Source organism: Argentina silus, assembly GCF_951799395.1.
Source record: "Argentina silus genome assembly, chromosome: 6".
Taxonomy (NCBI): Eukaryota; Metazoa; Chordata; class Actinopteri; order Argentiniformes; family Argentinidae; genus Argentina; species Argentina silus.
Genome location: NC_139660.1, coordinates 14,130,163 through 14,157,390, shown reverse-complemented (window position 1 = coordinate 14,157,390; position 27,228 = coordinate 14,130,163). Strand labels below are relative to the sequence as shown.

The 27,228-nt window shown below is 41.1% G+C and overlaps 3 protein-coding genes across 3 annotated transcripts in view; 1 reads left to right on the top strand and 2 right to left on the bottom strand.

Moving 5' to 3' along the window:
• The window catches only part of psmd1 (proteasome 26S subunit, non-ATPase 1), a 38,980-nt gene extending 17,185 nt beyond the window's left edge, over positions 1 to 21,795 (bottom strand). Inside the window, exons 1-16 of the mRNA XM_083671481.1 lie at positions 21,649 to 21,795; positions 20,909 to 20,952; positions 20,646 to 20,719; positions 20,376 to 20,545; positions 20,068 to 20,276; positions 19,717 to 19,860; positions 19,290 to 19,516; positions 19,012 to 19,072; positions 18,787 to 18,915; positions 18,091 to 18,179; positions 17,814 to 17,892; positions 17,542 to 17,715; positions 17,136 to 17,247; positions 16,755 to 16,951; positions 15,431 to 15,526; positions 14,927 to 14,991 (exon numbers count right to left, since the gene is read on the bottom strand). Coding sequence (XP_083527607.1) covers positions 14,927 to 14,991; positions 15,431 to 15,526; positions 16,755 to 16,951; positions 17,136 to 17,247; positions 17,542 to 17,715; positions 17,814 to 17,892; positions 18,091 to 18,179; positions 18,787 to 18,915; positions 19,012 to 19,072; positions 19,290 to 19,516; positions 19,717 to 19,860; positions 20,068 to 20,276; positions 20,376 to 20,545; positions 20,646 to 20,719; positions 20,909 to 20,952; positions 21,649 to 21,664 — 1,886 coding nt within the window. The 5' untranslated portion in view covers positions 21,665 to 21,795. The remainder of the gene's footprint in view (positions 1 to 14,926; positions 14,992 to 15,430; positions 15,527 to 16,754; positions 16,952 to 17,135; positions 17,248 to 17,541; positions 17,716 to 17,813; positions 17,893 to 18,090; positions 18,180 to 18,786; positions 18,916 to 19,011; positions 19,073 to 19,289; positions 19,517 to 19,716; positions 19,861 to 20,067; positions 20,277 to 20,375; positions 20,546 to 20,645; positions 20,720 to 20,908; positions 20,953 to 21,648) is intronic.
• htr2b (5-hydroxytryptamine (serotonin) receptor 2B, G protein-coupled) lies at positions 604 to 11,648 on the top strand. The gene is made up of 4 exons (XM_083672110.1): positions 604 to 778; positions 1,854 to 2,494; positions 7,856 to 8,056; positions 9,638 to 11,648. Exons 2-4 carry the CDS (start codon positions 2,233 to 2,235, stop codon positions 10,594 to 10,596), a joined length of 1,422 nt encoding a protein of 473 aa, XP_083528236.1. The 5' UTR covers positions 604 to 778; positions 1,854 to 2,232; the 3' UTR covers positions 10,597 to 11,648.
• Positions 21,796 to 23,054: 1,259 nt separating the features above from the next.
• LOC310806129 (uncharacterized protein) lies at positions 23,055 to 25,168 on the bottom strand. The gene is made up of 3 exons (XM_083672112.1): positions 24,235 to 25,168; positions 23,836 to 23,952; positions 23,055 to 23,755 (listed from the first exon to the last, which is right to left on the bottom strand). Exons 1-3 carry the CDS (start codon positions 25,025 to 25,027, stop codon positions 23,637 to 23,639), a joined length of 1,029 nt encoding a protein of 342 aa, XP_083528238.1. The 5' UTR covers positions 25,028 to 25,168; the 3' UTR covers positions 23,055 to 23,636.
• Between the last annotated feature and the right edge of the window lie 2,060 nt (positions 25,169 to 27,228).

Sequence of the window (27,228 nt, the reverse complement as noted above, 5' to 3'; positions counted from 1 at the left end):
TCAAGGGATGAAAATACAGTTTCAATCGGACATGGAGAACATTTATTGAGCAACATTTACCCTACACCACTAACAACCACTCTTCCCCCGACAACGACCCCCATCCATTGCCTCTACTGTAGGAGAGAACTGAAAGTGACAAATATAAACAGTAGGTCGGCTGTGTTGAAGGAAATTACCTCCCAGAACCACTGGCATACGGCCAGCTCAAAGACATTCATCTGTTTTCTCCTGAGCCTGACTCATGGGCAACCAAGGAGGTGGGAGGGAGAGGGAGCGAATGAGGGAGAGAAAGCGCAAGTCCATCAGAGAGAGAGGGAGGGGGGGAGAGAGAGAGTGAGTGTGTGTGTGTGAGAGAGAGCACGCACAGAGGAGTGAGAAAGAGGGGGGGACATGTGAAAGTTTTAAACCTGTGATCGCAGTAGGTGATGCGAATCCAGACGAGGGGTTCTTCCAACACGCGAGACAAAGGAAATTCCTCAGCATGGAACGCTCCGAAGTGAGTTAATATTAGGCATTTCTTTCTCAAGGGGAGGACTGTGTGACATTTTTTTTTTATATTGGGAGGATGTATGTATAAAAACGTGAGGGGGGACAGGAAAATAAGGCAGGGCTCAGACTGAAGTCTGAGGATTGAAGTGAGTTGTTTGGTGATGAGCAACACATCCTACGCACATGGTATTGCGTGATTGAATAGTGAGGATATAGCAGCTCTGAAAGCGATGCCAGTGAACGGAACAACTATAAGAAAGCACAAGGGCTGTTACATTAGGTGAAGGTAAGAAACTCTGTTACTGAAACCCCATATTAAAAAAAGAAACTGTTAAGTCACAAAAATATACAGGAGAAAATTAATGATGGTTTATAATACAAATATTGAAAACAAGCAGTTTCTCCTTTTGAGTGAACTCCAAGCAGTTTATGTTTTGAGTGAACGGTTTGAGCTAGTGGGCAAAAGACTAAAGAGGGTAAAATAATTAGTATTCACTTCAAATAGTCTGTGGAGGTTGTCACAGACAGCAATAAAGGCTGTAGATATACTGCCATTGATTTTTCAAAGATGTAATATAAAGACCATAAAGATCAAAAGAATGTACCACAAAATTTGCCCAAAATGTAAGAGAGGAATAACCAAACTTGAGAAAACTGCCTGAAAATGAACCACTGAATTTAGAGTAAAATTATTTACATTTGAAAAAGATACACTTCATAAGTGTCTTAGCTACAAAGATATGTAATACATATAATGCATTGCCAGTGTTGCAATACTACACAGCAACAGAAAAGTAAATACATTTGACTTCAAAACAAAATTAAAACCTAGAAAGTATACACCTACAGTATTAACCTATTCACAACTGAATATTAGTTCAAGAAACAATTCTCCACATTTATGAAATGGCATGCCATGGACTTCAACTATTATACGATATTAAAATAAACCAATCAATTTAAATAAATGTAACTGATTTCTATTAAAATAAACCAATCAATTACTGAAACCGTAACCCAATTTGATATACCCAGAACAAAACTAAACAGCAGACCCATAGTGTTTTAGATACATGTACAAAATATGGCTAAAAATACAGTAAACATGTGCAAGAAGTGATTACAGCTGATAGCTACTTCCTTGGTTAATTGCTTAACAATGGTCTGGAACCAATAGTAATGACTGTACAGGAAAATCCTATATCATTTGTCACGAAGACGCCGGACACAAAGACGAGGGAGTCTATCTGTGGTATCATAAATGTCACTCATCATTAAGACTTCAAACGGAGGCAAATGTTCCTTTCAGAGCAAGGGGGTTAACATTGTGTCGCTTGTTTTGTTTTTAAAACTTCTACTAGAAACTGCTCGTCCTGGGGAATATAGAAACCAGAAGACGCCGCCGCCTGGACTACGAGTCAGAGAACAACATTTTCTCCTAACATCTCCTTTACTGGGGAAGTGCAACCTGTGCTTGGATTATTTCCTGCAGCAAGCTTTGGAGGCGACCCCCTTTAAGTTCAAGTTTGGTTTTAGCCGTGAGACTGCTTTGGGTCGTGAGGTGGAACTTTTGGTTTGTATGCTGGGCCAGGAATGAGCCGCCCTGTGTGCTGGCCCTGAGCTGCCCTGCCCTCCCCCGTGCCCCTGCCCACAGGGCCCTGTGACCATGCTGACCAAGCCCCCGGAGACAGCCAGAGCAAAGCCCCGATCCGACAGGCCAGCAGTCCCCTCCGCAGCAGCATGTCCCAGCCAGAGGCGGCGCCGTTGGCGCCCAATGGCTCGGGGTCCGGGGAGGGGACTGGGGCTGAGCTGCGCTGGGCTGCTCTACTCATCGTCATGGTCATCATCCCCACCATCGGGGGCAACATCCTGGTCATTTTGGCCGTGTCGCTGGAGAGGAAGCTGCAGAACGCCACCAATTACTTCCTGATGTCGTTGGCTGTGGCCGACCTACTGGTGGGACTCCTGGTGATGCCCATCGCCCTCATCACTGTGCTCTACAGTAAGTGACCACACAAGGCTGTTCTCTTGCTGTGTCACCAGTCTCTGTACCACCTACAGAACGGACCCGTCAATTGGTACAGGCACTACATTAAACAACTATAATAGTGGTAGATACATATCACCCATGGACAGTGATTAATTCGTAGCACTGTGACAAGATGACCCCTTTAACATCATCAATTCCAATAAGCCCTTGAGTTGAAACACAGTGATGCATTGCTGATCCTAGAGGTTGCCCTCTTACTTGTGCTTAGCTTGACTCTACCATTATAGAGCGGCTGTCAGATCATCAACATGGGGAACACCTTAGCACACCATTTTCAGTAAATGTGCATTGCCAAGCAGAAAGCAATTGCACTTAGTAAACATTTTAATAGGATATCCTACTCATTTGATGACAAGGGAATAACATTTCATCCTTCATTCACAGAACAAGCAAAGCAAAATAGGCACACAGATTAATGATCCTTCAAGAGAGGGCGAGTTTAAAATAGGACGCATCTGAGATTCTGTTGAGCCACAGCCAGCTATAAACAAATTATAGCAGATGAAAAATAAGATAGTGGACAATAAACAAGCTACATCCTTTGGCTGTGCAATCATGGTAGAGACACTGCCATATCAGATCTGATAATCATGACCTAGTCTCTAGTCTCTCCACTCTCTCCAGGAATCACTTACCAGCCTCACATCACTCACTCCTTCACTTAGGCTGCAAGGGAAAAAAACCTAATAAAATCATGATACCGAGCAAACTAAAAACATTTGCATTCGATTCCACTGTGTGACACAACTATACAAATACAGCTGTGCTTCAAAGTGCAGATTAAAACCTCACCTCCTCCTCTCCCTGCCTGCTGTAAGACAAGGCTCCCCTGACAGAGATTCAGCCAGGCCATTACTCCTTATTAATTCTGTTCAGAGTAAACTGCTCTACAACACACAACTCCCCCCCCACGTCATCTGTGTGTGGCAGGAATCTGACCTGTAGTCATACTTTCACAAAACAACCACTTTCTCTGCATAAGAATCATATGTGCGGTGCAAAAAGCAGGCAGAGGCAAAAAGGGGGTGGGGGGATGCTACTTCTTTCAAACACATCTTAATGCACGCCATCAGGGCAGACACAAAGAGAGAAGGGATAAACTAGTCACGGCCATGTCCTCATGGTTATCAGGTCATGTCAACCCCTGTATCATTCAGAGAGACTGGTGTAAACAAGTAAAATAAATCCTCAGAAGAGTGGAAAGGGGAACTTTGGTGTGTGTGTGTGTGTGTGTGTGTGTGTGTGTGTGTGAATGTATAGTATTGTTTAGCATGGCAGCTGTCATCTCTCTCCTCACTGCAGACAGAGCACACAGCACAGTGGGAAGAGAGGTCAGGAGGACAAACACACACAAACACTGTTTATGTGCTTCACGCCGAGCTTTTAGAGCCACTCGGCAGGGAGGGCCCTTTAAGGGCCAGTGTACACTGAAGCTGTGCTAAGAACAAAGTGTGCAGTCAAATGGCGAGAGAGGGGATCAGTGCAAACATCCAAATACTACCTGAAATTTACCAGAGATCAGGAGTGACATTAATGCTGTACTTGCATAACATGTACAATATCACTAATACATCATTGGTATTTAACTTGGGTCTCTCTGAACTCCAATAAAACAACAAGTGCTTTTTGATAACCTCTCCCACTTCTCAGTGTCTTCCTGGGGGAAAAAAAATCTAAAACCCTTGGCCACAGTTTTGTTGCAGGGGAAAGAAAGTGTATGGCTAATCATCATGTAGCTTTAAACATTCAGCATTGACGAGAGGGTGAACCAGATCATATTTATCAGTCAGTCCTGAGTGAACGTAGGCTATGAGTTGCGTACAATGGCTGCCTATACGAGTCGTAAGAAGTCCCAAGAGCTTTTTCCACATCTGCTGGGCAGATGAATGTAAGGCTTACAGTCAACACCTTGAAACATTAAATGGTTCCACTGTTTAAAGGTGAGCTGTAGACTGTGGCCTCAGTTGTCATGATACCAATATTTTGCCCACACTGCAATACCAGGCTAAGTATCACGATACAAAGCAGTATCACGATTGGCATGATCTTTCAGGCACCTGCTCACCTACAAAAATTAAGATGCCATAACAACTGAATGTGAATAAACAACAGTTCTAAGATACAGTGGGAGAGAGTGTCCTCTTAATTAACACAATTAACAGTATTAACAAGACACATTAGTCTTAGGTAGTTGTCTTCTCTCTTCTTGTTTCACACACAGGCGCACATACCCGCTTTGACGAAATGTAGGTCTTAAATTAAGTGTTCAACTACATAATCTTTAGATTAATGTCAGCAGTTAAGAGTTACGCACTCATGTTGGCATGCTATGCATTTCATCACGGAGCAGGAGCTCTGCCGTCTGCTGTTTGCGGAGAACAAAGAGCACAGCCCGCTCCCTACCTTTAAACCGACAGGAGTGAAGCAGTTTAGTGAGCACTACTTCGAGCACCGCTTTCTTTGAGTTTGCACTAGTCCAATACGGGAAGGCTAGCTCTACCAGATGAAAATAATCCAGAAGGCCCTGCTCCTTTAAAGGTGTACTCTACAATAACATTAACATCACATGAAGTGAAGTGCATGTTTTCACTGTTGGTAACTGTAAAAAGCATTCAGTCAGTCTCATTCTGAATGTATAAATATATATTTCATATGCACCAGTTGCTTTTTTCATGACAAACTAATTATGGTAGTATCATATGAAACGATTTCCCATAATGTTAGCATCATAAGTATCCTATGGTTTAGGTACCATGATATATCATACCGGCATATAGCGCAACACTACTGCCTACAGTATAAACTTAAATACACCACTGAATATAGAACATACCACATTCCAAATAGTCGATTGACTGGCAAACAAAACGAGGTTTGTTTGTTTGTTTGTTTAGACAAAGCTATTTGCAGGATTTAGGCAGGGAGGTGCCAACCATGGCGCCATCTTTACAAGGCAGCACAACGAGAAGAGTTTATGTTTCAGGACAGTGAGAAATATTTACTTTAATACATTTGAGCCTTAGCACAACTGGGGCACACAACCTGGCTGTGAAGCTAGCATCTGTACATTTTTCTACCACCTATGCAACGGTAGGTTAGCATAAAGATTTAACTGCCTACCGGTCCCAAGTGTCATTACTGCAAGGAAAGCCCTCCATTACAGCAGATGAAGACAGAACATTCTTACCCTTTTCCACTAATGAGCTTAGGTCCTTAGAAACGCGGACGTTCTTACAAGGGACTGCCTTGGCAGAGTGCTCACCCAGTCTCCACATAGACACATATTTGGAATGGTGTCCACCCTAGATATCATCTATAATTATATTTCACAAAATTCTATACTCAACCAGTGCCTGCATGCAGATGAGCCATGATTGAGTAGTGCCACATGTATTTTGAGAGCATGGGAAACCTCAGTAAACCAGGATGTTTAAGTATTAAAAAAGGTAAACAACCCCAAATGACTGGGACATTGCTCAATTACAGAATTAACAATACAAATTAGAAAGGCAGAAAACCCTAAACAGAGGCACTGGAGATCTCTACTTAAGCCTTATTTTCTTCTATGGGACATTCGTTGTCAAACATATCATCCATAAAGAAATTGCATGACGACAAGCTTGGCTTTTGAAAGATTTAGAATGAGTTTTCTTCTGCTCTCAAATAGAGAGAACAGGATTCCTATATAAAGTATGTCTAGTGTATTAAGAGGGCCTGACACATCAACGGGTCGGTTCAGAATACTTGTATTTGGTGGAACAGGACATTTTCTAAAGTAAGCAATAACAATAATTATAGTAATGACAATAATGATACTCAAATACAGCAGTTTAATAAGACAGCCTTTTTAGCTTTGTTTTTGTTAGAGTCCTAACCAGCTCTCTACCTTGGAATGGTGACCTCACCCTACACTAGAGTTTTGTGGCTCTGTTTTACCAGTATTCTCTCAGGTGAAGGTATACAGAGAAGCCAGGCAACACGATATACGGTAAGTAAAGATAAGTAAGATAAGTAAATAAGTAAAATCTGGTCTGGGCAGACAGAAGCATCATATGTACAATATACAGTAGGATATGTTTAAGCTTTTTTCCCTTACAAAAACAGAAATCAATTCTTTGCCCATGTTAAGTAGACACAGATGACAGCAATTACAAAGGGCCCACAAAAATATACTTAGGTACTTTCTATCAAAGTTTATTTAAAATATCCCACTGAAAATATTTCTAAATGTAAAAATAAGGAGAAAGGGCAAATGGTACTTTACCTAAAACTGATGCAATTCCCTAGCATATTAGAAATGGTGTGCACTCCATAAAGATGAGGATGGGTTGTTTAACATTGAGCAAGAAACACAGTTCAAAATATTCTACAGAACACTAAAAACACATCAGAAATTGAACATGTGGACATTTTTAACACCCATTCTGCAGCATGAAGCACAAGCAGTTGACAAACTGAACAAAAAAATAAATAATGCAAATGTGTAATGGGACAAAAATCCAGCCCAATTACTCACCAATTTCACATCTGGGACCCAAAATAAACACATTGAGAGGGGGCTTAAACATATCCACATCCAGAGCACAGCTCTCAGCTTCATACAGTCAGAAGAGAATACTCTTTTTCCACCAAATTAATTCTTCACGAGAATAAACAAACAAACAGAAATCCCTACATCAGAGCTGGTTTTAATCCCAAGGTATTGAGGCGCATCTCCCCAACGTTGGTGGGTTTAGCATGCTAAAGATTTGTTGAGGACGTGAGTGAATGCAAGAACGTTATTGCGGATCTAATAGGGTACTTCCTCCTCAAGAGATGAATGAAAGAGAAAAAAAACATGCCTTTAAACCAAAGTATATCAGAGGTCACTACAGTGGGATAGGCTAATTGGCATGACAACGTAAAATACTTCATCCATCATTTAAAAAAAAATGCCCAGACTGTCCGCCTTTTATCCTGATAGCTATGACAAATGCCTCTTAGACATGCACCCCATGCTGAGGCCTAGGCAGATTTTCCACACATGCCTTAGATCAAGTCATGATTCACTTAGCACACTTTGCTAATACAGCTGCAGAGAGAAAGACTCAGACGCCAGTGTGGTACTATTTTACTTGTAGTAAACTATGAAATTTATAGAATATTAAAAATCCAAATCAGGTGGCAAATTCCATAAAGATTTCAAGTGAGGTGGCAACATATTTCCAATTTACAGTAAAATAATTCAATATGATATTCTCCTGCAATTGTTACTCTGTATTGGCCTGTGACAGCTGCTTCACTCCAAGATTCACCCTCTCCTCTCCTTCTCAGATTCTGATTGGCCCCTTCCTGAGTTCCTCTGTCCCATCTGGCTCTTCCTGGACGTCCTGTTCTCCACAGCATCCATCATGCACCTGTGTGCCATCTCACTGGACCGCTACATCGCCATCAAGAAGCCCATCCAGCACAGCCAGTATAAGTCTAGGGCCAAGGCCATGGCCAAGATAGCAGTGGTGTGGTTTATATCGATTGGTAAGCAAAATATATAGTTTTTTTGTGTGTTTTATATTTGTGCAAATGTCAGGCCTTATAGGTTGTATCAATAAGGTCAGAATAAAAGCCAGATGCAATAAAAGCAGAAACTATAAAAACATCCTCCACCATAGTAACAGAGCATCAAAGTGAAGGTGAGCCGTGGGAAAACTCAGTTAACAATCCTGAGAGAACAAAAAAGTTGCAATAAATGAAGTGGTTAAAGGATTTTGGGAGTATTCCCCCAGGAAGGAAACTCATTTCACATACCGCCCTTGTAAAGAGTATATGGACACAACATGAAGGCTGCAGTTGGATATAAATGTAGTCTATCTTTGAATATTGCAGAGATGTACAAGTCTTGAAGCCATGCTATGGATCACAAACTTGCTTTTTAAGAATAGGTTCATCGCAAATAACATTCAAGACATACCCAAAACAAGCATTTAAACTATAACCTTATCATAGGACCCCTAGTCTAATAGCCATCCATCTCCTTATGAGGCAAACAATTACTAATATTAACTGAATTGTACAGCAAAGCAAAGTTTCCCCCCATTTGGAATGAAACAGGGTTAACGAAGTGGAAGGGCATTAGACTTCGTAGATTGATCATTGCATCATTTTCATTAGCCCTTTCTTCACCTAGAAATGTAGAGGCTGAGCCACTGGAATGCTCTTTTCACTGGACATCTTTCATACGAGGGGATGTCAGATCGAAGCTGGTTTATCCCAATGATGGCACAATGTAAAGCTTTACCTAAATGGGTCATTTACCATGGTCCAAAGAGATAGTTTGAGACAAACATCAATGCTTTATTTTTCAGATTGATTCAGAGATTATTAATTCATGTCCACTGTCTAGTCTGTGTTGTTGATGACTAGCCAGTGAAACCTCAGTGTATAAGCACACTGGTTTGCTTTTAATGATGTGTTATCCATTATATATCAGCTTTCCAGTAGGAAATGAAATGAAACATCCCTGTGCTCGTTAACATGGTCAGTCCAGACGGTTTCTCTGGCTAGGGCTTTTGGGAGGCTGTGGTGTTGGGACTTGGCGGAATTCAGCGGGGCATTAATGTTGTGTATAGTGCTCGGACGCAGCGCTTTTCACTCTCTGTCCTTTTTTTACACATTTTGACTTGCTTGACTGTGTTTCTTTCTCTGAGCAAACCCAGACGATTGCTGGGAGTTATGAGCAGCAGCAGTAAAACAGTAAAAGAGTCTCTTCGTTCAGGGTGCGTGTTCACTGTCAGAACTATCATAGCTGGCAATAAATGGATACTTGATTTTTAAGCAGAGGATGAGAAATTCCAGGAGTCAGTTTTTGCTACCTCTGCTGCCCTAACCCGTGACAGCATGAAGTTCATACAATCCTATATTCCAGCAATTTCCAAAGGAAAAGCAGACGTGGGGAGTTAATTTCCAACAATAAAATGCAAAATCAATAGCAGCGTAACAATGACCACTGTGGAAATCTAGGCTGAGAACATATGAACTGTTTATAATTTTTTTTTTTTTAAAAAGCTATGTTTGTGTTAATAAATGTTTTGATAAACCGTTTCTCTCGTTCTCTCTGAGGTATCGCAATCCCCATTCCCATCAAGGGGTTGAGAAACTATCATCTTCCAAACAACGTCACCTTTAACAGCAACCACACCTGCCTACTGAAACCAGACAGCTTTCGCGAGTTCATCATGTTTGGCTCCTTGGCAGCATTTTTCATCCCTTTAACCATTATGATGGTCATCTACCTGCTCACCATTCAGGTGTTACGCAAGAAAGTCTATCTGCTCAAATCAAGGGTCACCCAGCGCTTCATACGCCCAACAGTCTCCACAGTCTTCCAGAGAGAGCAGCCTGTGGCCTCTTCACCCACTGAGAAACTGGCCATGATGGAGGGGCTAAAGAGGGAGAGGATGCCAGGAAATCCTAATGCTGGCACCAACCCGATCACAGGTGATGAGATACCCATCCGTCGCATGTCAACCATGGGCAAAAAGTCGATGCAAAACCTCAGTAACGAGCAGCGTGCCTCAAAGGTGTTGGGCATTGTCTTCATGCTGTTTGTAGTCATGTGGTGCCCCTTCTTCATCACCAATGTCACCTCTGTGCTATGCGCCAGCTGCAACGTCAACGTAATCGGTCGCTTGATGGAGATCTTTGTGTGGGTGGGTTATGTGTCGTCGGGCATCAACCCCCTTGTCTACACCCTGTTCAACAAGACTTTCCGCCAGGCCTTCACACGTTACATCACCTGTGACTACAGTAGCAGTGCCAGTAATGGGCCAAGCAGGCATATCAGGGTGCAGCACGGCGGCAGGAACTTGACACGGATCTCCTTCCGCTCTTCTATGGCTGAGAACTCAAAGCTGTTTATGAAGCGGGGTATGAAGAATGGTATTGGGCCGGTGAGCTACCAAAGCCCACTGAGGCGACGGCAAGCACCCATGCAGTCCTCTGGCAATGTGGTACTCGACACTCTGCTACTGACTGAGAACGAGGACTGCAAACCCGAGGAACATGTCAGTTACGTGTAGCCTTGAAGAGGTTCCAGTCGGCTATGAGAAGTTCTAAAAACCCTCAAAGATCCAGAAGGGCACAACCTCTACAACTCTTGAGAGCTCTACAGGGGACAGGCTCAAGTGACAAAAAAGCATCAGCATCTCTTTCATGGATTACTTTTGTGCTATGCGAGCAAAAAACACATAGTATGCTTTGAAGGGAAAAATAAAAGTATATGCTGGTCTCTGTCATATACTATGTCCAGAGGTAAGAGGTCCTCAGATGCTGTAGAGACTGCTGAACATTATCTGTGAAATGAGAAAAAAACAAACAGGCACTCTGAGGTGAGTGCCCTCAATAAAAGACAAAGCCGACAAAGCTCAGGTCGGATTGTCCTTAAGGAGGCTGCCAGACAAAAACGTAAGGAATGAAGACGTACAACTGTCTGGAAACTCTCAGTGGATACAGTTTGTATTCCCATGCTAATCCTGTCACCTTGAGCTATTTTAATCTGCTATGGACAATTTCCATTATGGAGATGACATTCTTACCTATTGAGAGGACAAACACTCCACCTTATAAACTAGACATTCTTCTGCCTCCACAACATAAAGCTCTGCAATGGAATACTCTTTATAAATGCCACCCATTATAACTGCAATTTTTTTGCTACATGTTTTTTAACCGTATGAACAGAATCATTGTGTTTTCCCAAAGTGTTATAGTATCCAAGCGGATTATTGTATGTAAATGCAACAAAGACAAAACCTTTATGAATGGGAAGCTTTACAGAACATTTCATGTTTAATGAATACATGAGGGTATGTTTTAAGTACTGGTTCATGGAAATTGATAAAGCTGTGCTTGGCTAAAAGTTAAATCCTAATTGTGTTTGCATATTTGATACGGTTCTTACAAATTCAACCAAAAATGTTCCTGTTAACTGATTACTTAATCATTTTACTCCCTAAATTACATTATGCTATATTCCTGGCATCTGCGGTTTAACTTTCATCAAGGAGCTTTTAATGTCTCTATGAGGAGCTGGTAATGACTGAGGCAAAGCTAACTGGACATGGAGAGCCAAAATAAACACCTCATAAACCACTGTGCTAACTCAAAGGGTTCATAATCACAAACAACTTCTATGAGGCTGAATACAATAGAGCCAGCGTGTCATGATCATTTTAATGAGTGCCCATAAAAAGGGGGTATTTATACTCTGCAATTCTCTCAAGTGATAAGTCACATATCAAAAACAGAGGTATCTTGCAAATTTTCCAAATTAAACCAAAAGGGGATATGCAGATGCAGACACAATTCTTGAATTTTTCTAATTAAACACACTGAGTCCACACTGTGCCATTTAGGATGTAGGCTACACCATAAACAGACAATAAGCATATTCTTCAGCCATGAAATGTAATCAAAGAGCCCATGACTAGTTCATAGAGAGAGCCTAACATTATCTTAAACTTAAATACATATTTCTGTGATCATGAGATTGTCATGGAAGGAGGAATACGGTCATGGCCTTTCTGAGCAGCTGGAGAGGGAAAGAGACGCCAGTAGTGCAGCCTTCAGTCTGACTTTTGAACTCTGGCCCACTCAGACAGCCATTATGAGCAACAAGTCCTGCCTTCCCAAAAGTGTAGGAAGTTGAGCCTAGTGGCCTGTGAGCCATGGGGGGTGTGTGTGTGTGTGTGGTGGGGGGGGGGGGGAGGGGGGGCTGGAGTTCTGCTGAATTGTTGCCGTTCAGGAGGCTCTCTAAACACAGGAAGGATTTACGCAAGGTTTATCTAACAGCCAATTGATCATGGGAATATCACATAGCCTTTTTTGGACTTAAAATAGTCTCCCTGATGTTCCTCTGCTTGGCCTGGAGCACTGTTTAACACTGCAGTGCTGCCTGACGGGTAAAGTCTGATGAATGACTGATGAGCCTTCATAAACAGATAGAAAAGAAAAATGTGTGACTGAGGACGACATGAGTCTCCTCTGACAATGAAATATCACAGGAGAGCCAGGAAGTACTTCCAAACAAAAAGTGCATCACATAGAATGCCAACACTGCCATAAAACAGCTGCAAACTCTCCCTCACTTTCTTACAAAGTATACAGACGTAAAGGGGTAGCAAACATTTCCAAAATGATTTCAAAAATCTTTTACCATCAATTGCACTTAGAATTAGGTGGGCTTGCTTAAGCAAGTCCAACTATAGTTCGACATACTTATTATTATTATTCAAATTATTCCATGCTACTCCTCTTACAACTTTCAAGGTATTCACACCATTGCAACTTTAAAATGTGCAGAGAGGTCTAACTCACGTTAAAATGACTTTTGGTTTTGACGCATATTAACCTTTTTAAACGTTACATACTTGAAAGTGCACTTTTTAACATGGTGGTCTATGGAAACCAAAAGATGCAATTTTTCAACCACTGCCTATCTTACACCTTTTAAGCTATTAACACCATTTCAACTGTAAAATGTGCCAAAAACTCACAATTATGAACTCTAAAAAGCTTTTTGATACCTATTAAACTTTTTAAACTATTAAGCTTTGTGTAATTCCAAAACCTCTCATCCGGTTAACATGGTGCAATGTTGATTTAGGCCAACATTCTGAGAGGCCTATTGTTACTGCAACTGCTATGGAACTTTCACAGCTCTTGGAAAAAACAACAACAACAGGAGACCTGCATTCTTACATCTTGCATTCTACATTCTTAGAATGATTACACAATACTGTACTCTCTCTCCACTGACACCACTCTCAACCACTTAAGCAACCAACCAAACCACTCTCAACCACTCAATCTACTCCACTACCCCAGGCTTATCTTATCTATGACCTTTGAACATACTATCTATCTAAACTTCTATCTTTCTAACCTTCAACTACCTAGCATCATCTTTTCACCAGTCACGAGCTCCACTCCACTGAACTACCCCTGGCTCATCCTATTTGTATATCTATCTATCTATGACCTTCTAATATATTATCTAACATTCTATCTTTCCAACCTCATATGTAACCTTTCACCTACCTGGCCATCATCCTTTCACCAGTCACTACTGCTTCCCTCAGTATAACCCATATTGATTAACCTCTTCATTGTTTTGATCTTTCTATACTTCCTCTCTCTCATCTACTGTATCCATCCTCGATCTATCCATCCAATCAACCAACCTCTCACTTTTTTTCAACTACCCAGAAAACCTTCATCAACCCTGATAAAAGCTTTGTGAAACCCATTAAATTATCAAGCTTTTTGTAACACCAAAAACTGTCATCCGGTTAACCAACCAACTCTCAACCACTCCACCAACCAACTCCTCTGAAGTGCCCCTGGCTCATCCTATCTAACGTTCTATCCATCCAATCATCTAACCAAACCATCTCTAACTTTTCCCCAACCATAAGAAGACTCTCCCTTTTTTCAACTACCTAGCAAATCTATCCATTGAAACATCTTTAAACCTTTTACACTACCAAAATAAAACTTTGCAAGCCCACAAAGTTTCTTCTGGAACTTCCTTTTCCTAGTTTAACAAGACTTCCGAAATCCGCCACACAACCGAAAAGAGAGGTGATTTAAAAGGTATTAAAGAATTTTTAAAATCGTGTAACTCTAGACATGAAACAAAACCCACAAGTTTCTGAAATTGAAGGTCAAAAGATTTCACTCGATGTGATTTTCAAATTCTGACATCCAACTACATGTACATTTTCTTACATGCTGAATTGTTTATCTGACCAGAGCATCCTTCATACTGGCTAAAGCTTAACCCAGGTGTTCTACTGCATGTACTAGGTTACTTAAACACCAAAACAGTTCTGTTCAGAAAGTCTGACCAATGTTCTGCCAGCAGACAATTAATTTGCTGGGTCTCACCCATAACTATCCATGCCAAGCACGGTGAGAATGCCATGGTGAAGACTTTCTTGATGAGAAACCACAGTGTGAAAATGTGGGTTAACAGCAGGGCCAAAGGAGGGTATGGCACAACTGGCAATCACCGGTGGAATATCTGTAAATCTAAAGTCTGGGCGGAAGACATCTCTTACTGTTTGTTTTGGATTTTTTAAACGGCAGGAGGATGGGGACGGAGGCTACATAAACCGCCGACAATACCCATTCGAGGACATACTCCAAACGCATTTGGAAAGTATGCCCGGGCTATGGGAGGAATGCTGCCTTTGTGTATACATGTAGGCGCTGATTAATCAGCGTTAGCTCGGCTGAGACTCTGGGAGTGGTCCAAGAGTGGTCCATGTAGAGTGACCTCTGGTGGGTGAATAGAGGATTGCAGGGGGGAGGTTGGGGGTGCAAGTCTGCATACAGTCGGGACCTCACCTGAACATGATGAACCCAATGGACTCTACTGCAGCCCTTCTGACGTCATCGTTCACATCACTCACCTGTCAGGTATAGAAAACAATGCATCAACAACAGTAAGAATGACCACAAGTTCAAATCTACTAGTCATACTTATGCTACCATAGACAGACATCATGAATTCACAGTGGCTTGAAAACCTTTGTCACAGCAGCTTCCTAACTTGAGTTTGAGCAGGCTGCCATCTGCAGGACAGCCAACTGAAGCACCTGCCACTTTCACAATAACAGTCATAGATCTATTGAGGTTTCCTATGTTACCACTAAAGAATACACCATATCAATAAAAAAATGTCTGAATAACCATTCCAACAAATTGATTGACCAAAAAGGCACAGGAGCTTGTCCCCTCTCCAACATGACATTTAATTTCCATTCCTATACTTGTGCTTGTATGTTGTGCTTGCACATCTTTTCCTGTGCAGCCTGTGTCTTGTGTGAGTAGAGATTAAAGGAGACTCACAGCTACGTGCAGCAGGCGTCGGATGGCCTTGTTGTTCCCAGATCCGCAGTACGCCATGCCCACTGTGTACATTCCAGAGCGGCGTAGAATGGGGTCCTAGACCAGACACAGTGAGGGAAAACAGAAGCTTAGTCTCAAGTCTGCAAGTACAAGTCCAGCCATGGTAACATGGTGTGGTCAACTCATCTAATTTGACATTAACTAATTTAAAGGAGTCCTGGCTGGGAGTAAGTCTATGAACTATTCTAACTACAGCTAACTACAGTTAAGATATTACATTTGGCATGACATTTTTAGAAAGAACACAAACAAAAAAGACCAAGAACACCTGCACCAACAGACAAAATGTTTGCCACGATAACAACAAGAAACTTTTGAGATACATTTTCAATAAATTCATTTATTTAAATAATTTCTAGGGAGTATTGTCTGATGCAGAACCCATGAGGGCGCTAAAGTGCCTAAAGCAGCAGGGAGGGGAGGCTGGTCCTCTCTCGCTCACACCGAGTAAAAGCCACACACACACACACACACACACACACACACACACACACACACACACACACACACACCAGCGGGAGCGAGGGGAGAGCGATCTTTGCTGTTTGCCTATTTGTTAGCAACATATGCCTCTTTATTTATTCACTATTGGTCACCTACCAATATTTCTCCAGGGAGAAATGGTTTAGCCATCCAGTCCTTTTTAGTTGCCAGTTTTGCCTCTACTTTCTTTTTATCGTTAGGCATTAATTATTATCACTACACAGCCTGTCTTGCTCAGAGGTCGTAGACCTATATATATATATTTCAGTGACAAGTTTCTAGGAGGTCTCTCATTTTAATTTCATGCATCCAGAATAACAGATAGGCGACTATCGGTACACGCCTACTGCCTATAATGCCTATTTTTGGTTGTCTGGTATTGCGCAGAGAAATTTTGGTTCTGTTCAGAAAATAAATAATTGTATGATTTTGAACCCTCTGGTTTATTCAGGCTTCAGTCCTAAGCAGAAACTGCCTTTCAAACTTTACAGAGCATTATTTTATGTATATTGTGATTAATTATTTATTGGCTAAGATGAAAAAATATACCGGGACAACATTTTTGGCCATATCTCCCAGCCCTAGTGCATAGCTAAGGAATAATATCAACAATCATCAATATAGGCTTTGTACTGCAAGGAAAAAGTATGCAATAATCATGACAACACAGAAAATCAGCTGGGAAAGGCTACTGGTCCAATTCAATATGAGGATACAGATGTAGTATGCAGGTAATTCACTAAATGAGTGGTGTTGTGGGAAGGTCGAGACGAGCTCTTACCTTGTCTCTGCAGAGGCTCTCAATGAGCGTGTCAGCCTCCTCCATACGGCCGTACATGACCATGGCGATGCCCACAGCCAGGCCACGCAAGATCTTCTCATGCTGTGTCTCCTGGGCGTAGCCCACCATGTCCTCAATGGCCTGGGCCGACTTGGAGCCAAGCATGACCAGGCCCAGGGCCAGCCCTGCAGCCTCACCTGGGAGCCGGAAGGAAGACAGATGAGGATGGTGTGGCCTGGAGTGAATGCCATAGCAATGTTTTTTTTTGAGACAACAAGTTCCCATTACATGTTATCCTGTATCATTGAGCCAATTATTAACTACTGCAAAAACAAAATCACATGTTTTTTTACATTGCCAGGTCTGTCAGGGACCACCTACCTGTGACTGCATCATCCTGGTACAGGTTGGACTTCAGTAGGTCATACACATCCTGCCTGGCCGTGCCTAAAGCAGCCAAACCCAGACCCAGACCGCCACCATGACGGACAATCTGTGGAACAAACAAAGTGGTCATTACAGACATGAAGACCACTTGGTATTCAACTCAAATGTGACATGTCCCATTGATGGGTTTGATGGAATTTTCACCATATTGGAATTAGGATAGCATTCAACTCAAATGTGACATGTCCCATTGATGGGTTTGATGGAATTTTCACCATATTGGAATTAGGATAGCATTCAACTCAAATGTGACATGTCCCATTGATGGGTTTGATGGAATTTTCACCATATTGGAATTAGGATAGCATTCAACTCAAATGTGTCAATTGTAGCAACTCACGTCATTGCTGGCGTTCTTGAGCTGGCTGAGCAGGTAGTCGATGATGTCACCTCCGTGGTTGGCATGGATCAGCCCAAGGGCATACAGACCTCCACCCTCCTGGTAGGCCGATCCCGGGGAGGTGTCTTTGGGCAAGTAGGTTGCCATCAACTGAAGCGCCTCTTTCTCGTGGCCCTAAAAAAACACAGAGTTTAGGATTAAACATAGTTCCTAATATTAAAACAGGAAAATAAATGTATTGGTCTTAAATCTATAATTATCATCAAGTTTACCTTGTGAATGACGCCAAGGCTGGCTGTGGCTGTGAACTTGGCCCAGTTGGTTGCTCTAGCAAGCCACTCCAAGTTCTCTCTGTGAAAAAGAAAAATTAAATCCCAACACTCAGTTGTCCATTATGTTCTCACACTCATACACTAAAAGTAGAAATTATTTTTCAAAATAAGACATCCTGTATCATTGAGTAACACAATGCCATTTATTACATTAAGAAGATGGGATGTGATATTCTCCATTGGTTTATTATATGGTTGAGATGCACTGTGGTTGTACCTGAGGAACTGGTCACTTGTGGTTCCCGTATGCATGAAGGAGTTGGCTATGACCGTGGCTGTGTGGCACACAGAATTTCGGACCGCATCCTGGAGTGAGAAGAGGGAACAAGCAACACAATCATACCAAGCCTCATATAGTCAAATGCTCTAGCAGAATCCACTCACTAAAACTGCCATATGCATCTGAAACACATAGCAGGGCTCTCCCTAAAGAATGTAAGAGCGGCGCTGCTCCCCACTGTGAACTTGCCAGCATCACCATGTAAACATTAAGGCATATAAAACTATATATTTAGTAATGATAGAGTAACTATCTTTGATCGGCAACAACATATTTTAAAAAGACATCAACTGTCATCCATACAGAATAACAGATAAAGTTCTAGGTTCACGCCTTCTGCCTATTATGCCAATTTTTGGTCTGGTATTGCCGAGACATTTTGGTTCCGTTTAATGTTCTGAAAATAAATAATTGTATAATTTTTAAACCACAATGAACCCTTGTTTATTCGGGCGTCAGTCCTTAGCAGAAAATGCCCTTCAAACTGTACATAGAACATTATTTAATGTATATAGTGATGATTATCTTAATCGACAAGTATGAACAAATATATTTCGATAAAAATGTTTGTACATATCGCCTAGCCCTAGTAATACATACTTGAAGTCTAACACTTATAGTACCCAATTTTACCTTTGTGTTCTTGAGAATCATTAGATCTGTGTTGTTGTTTCGGATGAGGAACTGGAGATGCAGCTCGATGGCCATTTCTCCACTGAGAATTTTGATCATCTTTGCGTTCTGGTCCTTGGGCTCATCCTTCTATACACACAGGGGCAGATGATCAATGATTTGAGGGCAAGAATAAAGAGGCAGGCAGGTTAAAAAGTGGGGTTACATGGGTTCCTCCATTCTTACCATTTCTACAGGTTTTCCAGCAGGGGAGCTGCCAGCCTTATCATCTGTCTCCATAGCATCACTGAAACAAAGGACAGGGTACTGTTATTCAAAACATTCAACTCAATGAAATATGAAGTCTCTAAGGCTACCAGCATTGAAACATTCAGCACATGACAACATCAACATATGGCTGTTCAATTTCCCACAATGTATGAAGGTATTTTGACCCCACTACACTCTCTCTCTCTCCCTCCTGTCACTCCCTCTATCCTTTCTTCCCTAATCCCCTTTCCCACCTATCTTTGTCCTGGGTGGGCACAGTGCCAGTGTTGGTGGAGCCGGGCACGGCAGGAATGGGCGTGCCAACAGTGCGCAGGTTCTGTATGACAGAGGAGAGGAACTGCTGGCTGGCACTCTCATACAGATCGAAGCAGATCTGGTAGGCCATCAGCAGGTTGTCCTCCTTCACCAACTTTTCCAAGATGTCGCTCACCGCTTGCGGGTCATCGAGGAAGATCAGACACTGCAGAGAGGGAAAGAGAGAAGGTGAGAACAGGTCTGAGTAAATGATGATCTAAGCACAATTCCTGTCAACAGACTTTCAGTTTTATTCAAAGTGCTCAAATCAAAGTGCCATTAACATCCAACCACCAATCAATTAGCAGTGAAATGGGTGGATTCAAATCCAAGCACAATTTCAAATGTGTCCTCCCTTCCGCTTACCTGGCAGACATTGATGAAGTCAGGCTTCTCCAGGTTCATGTAGAGCTTGACTAACACTCTAAGGACCTCGTTGCGGAACTTTTTGTTCTGCATCAGCGACATGCAGACCTTCAGACTGTAAGCCAGTAGGCCACCAACGTCATTCTGCAGAAGTAGAGAGGAATAAGTTGTCATTCTCTGTTTTTAAATAGTGTTAGTGAAAACCACATAAAACCACATTTTACAGAAGAACACATACATTCGTGGCTTTAAACAGGGTGTCCCATATAATCAAAGCAAGATAAAAATGTGCAAACTAAATAAACCCTGACTAAATGTGTCAAATCAAAACTAGTTCAGGTGGTGACTGACCGATTCGAGGATGGTCTTCTCAAAGATGTCAAGGCGACGCGTCTCCAGGGCGATGCCAATGGCCTGCTTGTACTTGTGGTCGCCCAGGCACCGCAGGAACATCTTGTTGACAATGCCCTCCAAACGGGGGTCGATGCTCTTCTTCTCCTCATCCTCAGGCAACTCTGCATTCTCCACGCGCTGCTTGGTGTAGTGGTCAATACATTTGGCTGCAAGTGAGAAACAGAGGGTGTCAAAGAACAGGTCATAATCAAGATTGTGTAATTACTTGAGATAACAAAACTTCATAAAGTGGAGACATCACTCACCAATAATGGTCTCCACATACTCAGAGTCGTCTGTGACATTGAAAAGGTCTCCTGCACCCAGTGCATAGTTCAGGGACTCCTCAAATGCCCCGAGGTGGTAGAAGACTTTAGAAGCCACCAAGGCAGCAAACTCTCTGCTCCGAAACGTCTCATCCTCATACAGCACCTCACTATGATTGGCAACATAAGCAAAATTAGAAAAGTATTTCTCAAGTTTAATCTATCATAATAAGCAGTAATCTTGCATTATGTTTCATTCAGAACACTTACATTTTGTCTACAGATCCTGAAATCTCAGCCCAAAAGTCATTGACAATGGCGTTCAGCTTATGCAGAGCAAACTCCTACAAGGAAATCAAGAAAGGTAAGACACAGCAAACACCCAAAAGTCAAGTATTGCCACATTTATAGGCATGACCACCAACCCTGCTTCTATGGAGTACTACAGACTTTTACTTCAAGCAGCCACCACAACTTACTTAAAAATATGCTACTTAAAAACAATACTTCGAGGGCAAGCCATGTCATCATACCTTTAGCTGGGGCTCCTCCTCATCCAGGAGTGAAATTATTCCAGCTGAAGAAAAACAAAAATGCAGTCATTTACAGTCATTCTCAAAGTGTGTATACCCAGAGAACCTGTATACAGGGCTGTGGTATACCGGCCTTGACATGTATGAGTGACTATATTGCATTTGGATAATCGTGCATTGTGGTGGAAGGGGAAATCATGAGTCCACAGCCCAGACATTTCACTGAAAACGCACATGACACTGCTTAGGCTGTGTGTTTGAAAGCAGCATCATTGTCACTATCTTATGTCAGCTAATAAATTGCATGGTATACTATTCTGTCAATTAAACCATACCATGTCACTAACTAAAGTAAACGTTAACTAGTTGTGAAAGTGTGATAACTAGCTAACAAACGAACTGAAAGATCGACAATGAATGTTGGCGATAATCTGTCAAAGAGTCAGCTGGCTAAAGCAGTCGTAAACTAACCAGGTAGAGATGGTTCAGTGATAATTTAAACCTTCAAAATTCAACAACGTTGTATTACTTCTAATATAGGTTATTTCTCGGTACGGGACAAACTAGCTAAGTACATTATATTTAATTGGTAACTAGATAGAAAGCTATGAAGCTGCTGCTGCTAGCTTTTTGGCTATGTGACTCAGCTAAATCAATGGTAGCTAACCTAACGTTAGCAAGCCATCTTTCGGTTTACACAAACGCTGACAGATTTACTAGCTAGTAAGCCAACCACTTACCAGCAGATGTTATCATGTTTGGTTCTTTAATCTCCCCTCAACTCCACGAACCCTGGCTAAGGTATTAATTAGCAACAACGAACTTCTGGAAAATAAAAATATTCAATGGACAATACAAATTGTCCGTTGTCTACAACGGTGGGATGAGATTTTTTGTTCAACAGTGAAGGTCCCCTTTCCAAGGACCAAAACTTTGGTAGGTCTAGATTATGCCTGATGAAAATAGATGTTTCTCCTCTCAATTATAATATTATATGCTGTTCCCTGGTCAGTGTCAAGAAAAATAATGATTGAAAAACATTTTCAAAAGGTTAATCATTCTGTTTCTTTAAAATTTTAAAACATTGTATAGAAAGGTTTATGTTAATTAACAGGCTTCTTTATATCAGCCTCGCATGAATCAGTTCTTTTACCTGCCCCAATTTCTGCCTCCTAGGGCTGGACAAAGAAAATGCAACACAGTATTGCAACATGGCCCAAGGGGAATTATTGTGAAAACATCAGTTTCAGCTATTCATAGTCCCTTTAATAAAGATATTGCAGTGAGAATAACTCAGGGAAGAGAACAACATGAGCATGGTTAAGTTATGACTTAATTTAGTGGGCTTATGTTCCCTAACATTTGGGGCGATATGCCATAATAAACTGTAATAATTGCCCTGATGGCATCTGTAATTTGCAGTGTATGACAACTCTTACCCCATCAAGTCAAACTCCCAAATTTTACAAAAGTTTTTTTTTCAAGTTCTAGTCAAGTCAACTGAGAAGGTAAAACATGTTTTGTCCTACAAACCCTTTGTATCAGTCCTCCCACATAATGTAATATGAACATAACATGAACAACATTAATATCAAAGGTGATAAATTGTTGTTTCTCATGGGCAAACGGACAACAAGCCTCACCACCACTGTGTCCTATCTACAACAAGAGCCATTTCATTTTCACAGATCTTACATTTAGCAGATGATACAATCAGAACATAATCAAAGCCATAGTCTTGATGATGATGTTAGAACAAGTGTCCCATATTTTCAGTCTGAATTTTGGGGCAACCAAAATGTTGTTCATCACAACCAAAGTAATGTCTTGGTTCCTTGTTTGGAAATTCAGATTTTATGGGGGTTGGTTAGCCTGAGGGGCAATTCAAGAAGTTTGTTGTAATTGATAAACTTAAGGAGTTGTTTAATTTGCATACATATATTGAATAGTAGAGACTGCGAAATAAAATACAGAACACAATAGTTTTTGATACACTCCAACTACAACAGCCAAAAGTGTGTTAAAATGTTTATTTCTTAAATGAATTAATTAATTAATATATATATGTACAATTCTAATAAACTCATAAATACAAGTTAAATGTTAACAAATATCAATATTTTTACATTTCCTATCAAAATATGTGTGCAATTGTCATTTCTGAACTTCTAAGGCAAAAATATTGAGCATTTAAGAGTTCCTCAACATTTCTCAAACCTTTTCACTTGTGCCTATTAAATTACATAAAAATACTGTGGCTGGGTGAAATTACATGTTTTTCTAACAACTGAAGTCAAGTATAAACCAAATAAAATTTGCTACAGTGTGTAGTACTGTAGGCTACAATGTGTAAGTAGTTCACAGTGTGCATGTTTCATCATTGTTTTACATTTCAAGACGAGTCAAGAACTTTGTTGTTTCATACTTTATCTAAAAAATAGCAAATATTCTGTTATGTTACATAAACTAATTATTCCGAATGACAACTGACTGGCAACGTGACATGGTAACCCAACAAGACACAGATTCTGGCTAGTGATTTTCCGTGATATCTTAAAAAAATAATCCGCTCTAAACTCTTCTGTGACTGATCATCAAGGCATAAAGACTAATGGGTCAGCCATGTGACTAAACAGTAGACTTGAACAGGCATCCATTGCATCTAATTTTTCCTTGAGACCAACTTGTATTGGTTTGACTGAAGTTGAAAAGTCAATAGTAGGGGAACTTATTGCCCATGAGTGTCATGATGACTGTCCGTTCCTACTGCGCCACAGTCTGCATGAGGTCTAGCTGATAAGGCGCTGGTCTTTAGAGGGATCCCTTCCTCTGTACTTCCGGTGTCACCTGAAAAACATTGAACTATTTAAGTACCGTAATATACTGACAAGGTCAAAAGAAAGCAGAATACAACAACACAATCATACCTCTTTGCCTGTTGGTTGAAGATGTGCTGTTGGCCTGGCCTCTTTGTCTTCCTCTGTGAGGCAAAGGCAAGCATTGGAACGGCCAGAGGAAGGAGTTCCCCCTATCCCCAGTGTTATCTGCAAAGCAATAATGAGTGTGTAACCATTTGGCAGCATATATAGGGCAGTTTGCATAATGAATGCTTCTTTTGTTGTGAGGTCTACTGCAGCCTTGCTTGGGGGAAAAATATGCATGCAAGAAAAATGTTCCCAGTCTTGTGAGTGTCATGAACTGACCTACATATAGCCAATCACAACATAATTGGAAATGCTTTTGAACTATAGGCCTATACCTTCTGGAAACAATAATAGGTTTAGGCCAACAAGTACACGACAGAGATTTGAAAATGTGTATTACACCTGAGGATTGAGATGAATGAATAGCTTTGCAGGTGTTTTTCTTGATGGTCAGGATCCTGTCCTGCATATTCGGAATAAAATTGCCAACCCATATAGCTTCGTGTGGATGTTTCCGAAACACTGAACGAAGTAGGCGCTCCAGAAGTCCCACAGACTCACGCGTCTCGTTGCTCTCAGCTCTTGAGCGTATTAACCCGATCAGGGCTGGGCGCACACTCACACGTTTCGTACGTGCCCTAATGTCCTTCAGTATTTCTCTCAAACAGATTTCGTTTGAACTTTCACCGAAAAACTCTTGTCGGAAAATGAATATTATGATAGGGGAGTCTATTGTTCTCTTTACTCCACAACTGTTTATACGTGATGTTTTGGTCCTTTGATCGTTCCCATTGAGCGACTGTGGGGTTTTTTCCTCCCCCACCGGCTTGGCACTCAATCCTAAATCCTTTGGCCTCACTGACAGAGGTATTTCGTTCCCTAGAGGCAAAGTCTTGCTCTCGGTGGCAATCTCACATTTACCGTTGTTTTCGCTTGCGGAATCTCCGTGACTTGGTGGAGAAGAATAAACCTGTCCATTGCTATTGTTGTTGACAATGCTTCTTCCAAGGTTGTCTTCAGTGCGCTCGCTATAAAACATGTCGTGAATCAACTCATGCAATATTCCAGCTTCGTCCTCCTCATCAGTTTTGCAGGCATCACTTACCAAATAAATCTTCTCTTTACCTCCAATATGATGCACTAATTGCTCAAATTCTGTTTCCTCTGGAGGCTGCGGTGTGGTCGGGCAAGCCATTGTAAAATGGCCCTCTTTGCGCTTGAGTATTTCGCTGTCAGCGCCTGCACAAATTTGAGAAACGTCAAAAATGAAGTTATGTTGACATGGACTTTAGGCTACAGTCCATCCACAGACACCTACACAGAACGTGAACGCGCGAAAAACTTCCACAGCACTGAAGGAAGGAAGCACTAGGAGAAGGTGGAAGTAAAGACTCAATGTGTGTTACTATTGGTCACACCGTCTGATAGGCGGGGTCGCCGAGGGATAAGAACCAACAAGGACGCAGACAGATATTTCATGATCATGAAGTTAATTTTTAATACATGTAACACTAATGGTAAATACACGAAAAAATGTACGAAAAATAAAAGGTTACATTTTTAAAGTGGAACGTTCAGGAATATACATGCTATTGCTTTGATAACCTCAATGAATAGGATTTACTGTCTTTATTCCCAATATTCGCAAGGAAAACACTCCTTTCTTCTTTCCAAGAGTGTATAGGCCTGGCTTTTCAAAGACAAGAGAAAAATAATTCAGTTAACAGCATAGAATCATGGCTACACATCTTATTATTATTATTATTATTATTCTTATTCTTATTATTATCGGACTTGCTTGTTACAGTGTTTTTCATGCAACATTTTTGAATACCATCTCTGTGAATTAACTAACCAAATGGTCTAAAAACACTAGCCATATCAATACAAATTTTTCTTCATCATTTCATTTTATTCAATAAAGCACAATGCACCAAAGAGCACTCAGTCATTAAATCTACAGGCGTCAATATCTAAACTGACCCTTTGACAGTAACAAATGATAAACCTGAGTGACTGACCAAAGCTAACAGTCCTTGACCTTTAGACTTGCTCATTAATGGGTGACAGAGGGCGTTGCACCTCTGTGCCCATGTTGAGATATATATGTCTACGTTGACATTCAGATTAGCTTGTTGTTATTTTATCTTTTATAGTATATGCAGTACTTTTGTGTCAGGGTAAAGTTTTGTTGAGTTTTTGTTCAATAAGTTAAACATACTTACCTCTTTATAGAGGGCAAGAAGTAACTCGGGGTCAAGGAGCTCTCTTGGACCAACAAGAGATACACGCATACCTAAGCGGACTGGAAAAAAAAGATGTGCAGTCCAAAGTAATACAATGTATCCAATATATTATTAATTCAATGACTTTGGAAATAATATGACAATTGTTTGGTTACAAATCACAAATCATTTTGTCTTCACAGAATAACACATGGCATCAATTCCTTATCTTAAGAAAAGTAGAGGTTATAGCACTATACCTGTGATTTTTTTGTTCGACACCAGATCTCTAAGAGAAGACAGGTAAGATGCAGATGAGGACCTTGAGACTGTTTGTGGACCGGTGTCTAGGTTTGGAAGGGCAGTGTATTCACGAATGCTGGACATAGAGTTGTTTCCCTCATAGTGGTCATATTGAGATGGGCTTAACAACGGTCCTGTGGCTAAGCCTGTAGAGACATCAAAATGTTAGACTATATGCTAGATTCAGAGAAACAGAAAAAGGTTTTGGTTACACTGTATGCCTTATGTAACATTCTTTGACCTCTCTCAGGACCCAGACCAAACGGTTACAGTGTCCTAAGTGAACCCACAGTGCGGTTTTCCTTTATTTGAAACTGATTGAATTGTGGCCCTAGTAAATCTGGCCCATTCTGAGGGGTATGTAGAAGTTAATAATGAATGTTGAACAAATGTTTAATGAATGTTTATTATTATTGTTGTCTGGATAACAATACTATGTGTATTACTGTGATTATATGATGTTGTCGTTCTGCTTGACTGGAAAGCAGTGCTGAAAGGAGTGCCTTCTTGCACCTGCAACTGCTCTCAGCTCAGCATAAATATGTTAGCAAGAGAGCTTGATAATAATAATGATCAGAGAATAATGTTCACTCCATAACACTTCCTCTAGTTGTGTGTGCACTGCCATAAAAGCTTGTATTGAGGAAGTACTTTTTAGAGATATTCTGTGCTAACACTGAGAGTGAGAATTGTTATCGTTGTCCCCCAGTTGACTCTCAGATTGTTCCCCTTGTCCCAGTTTCTCAAGTGAACCAGCAGGTCTTTTACAATACCTGAAACATTGTTTCGAGCATATTATTGAGATGCAGACAATGGCACTAATCCTGTTGCCAAGACACTCATTGTTCAAGGTGAAATAGAGATGAGG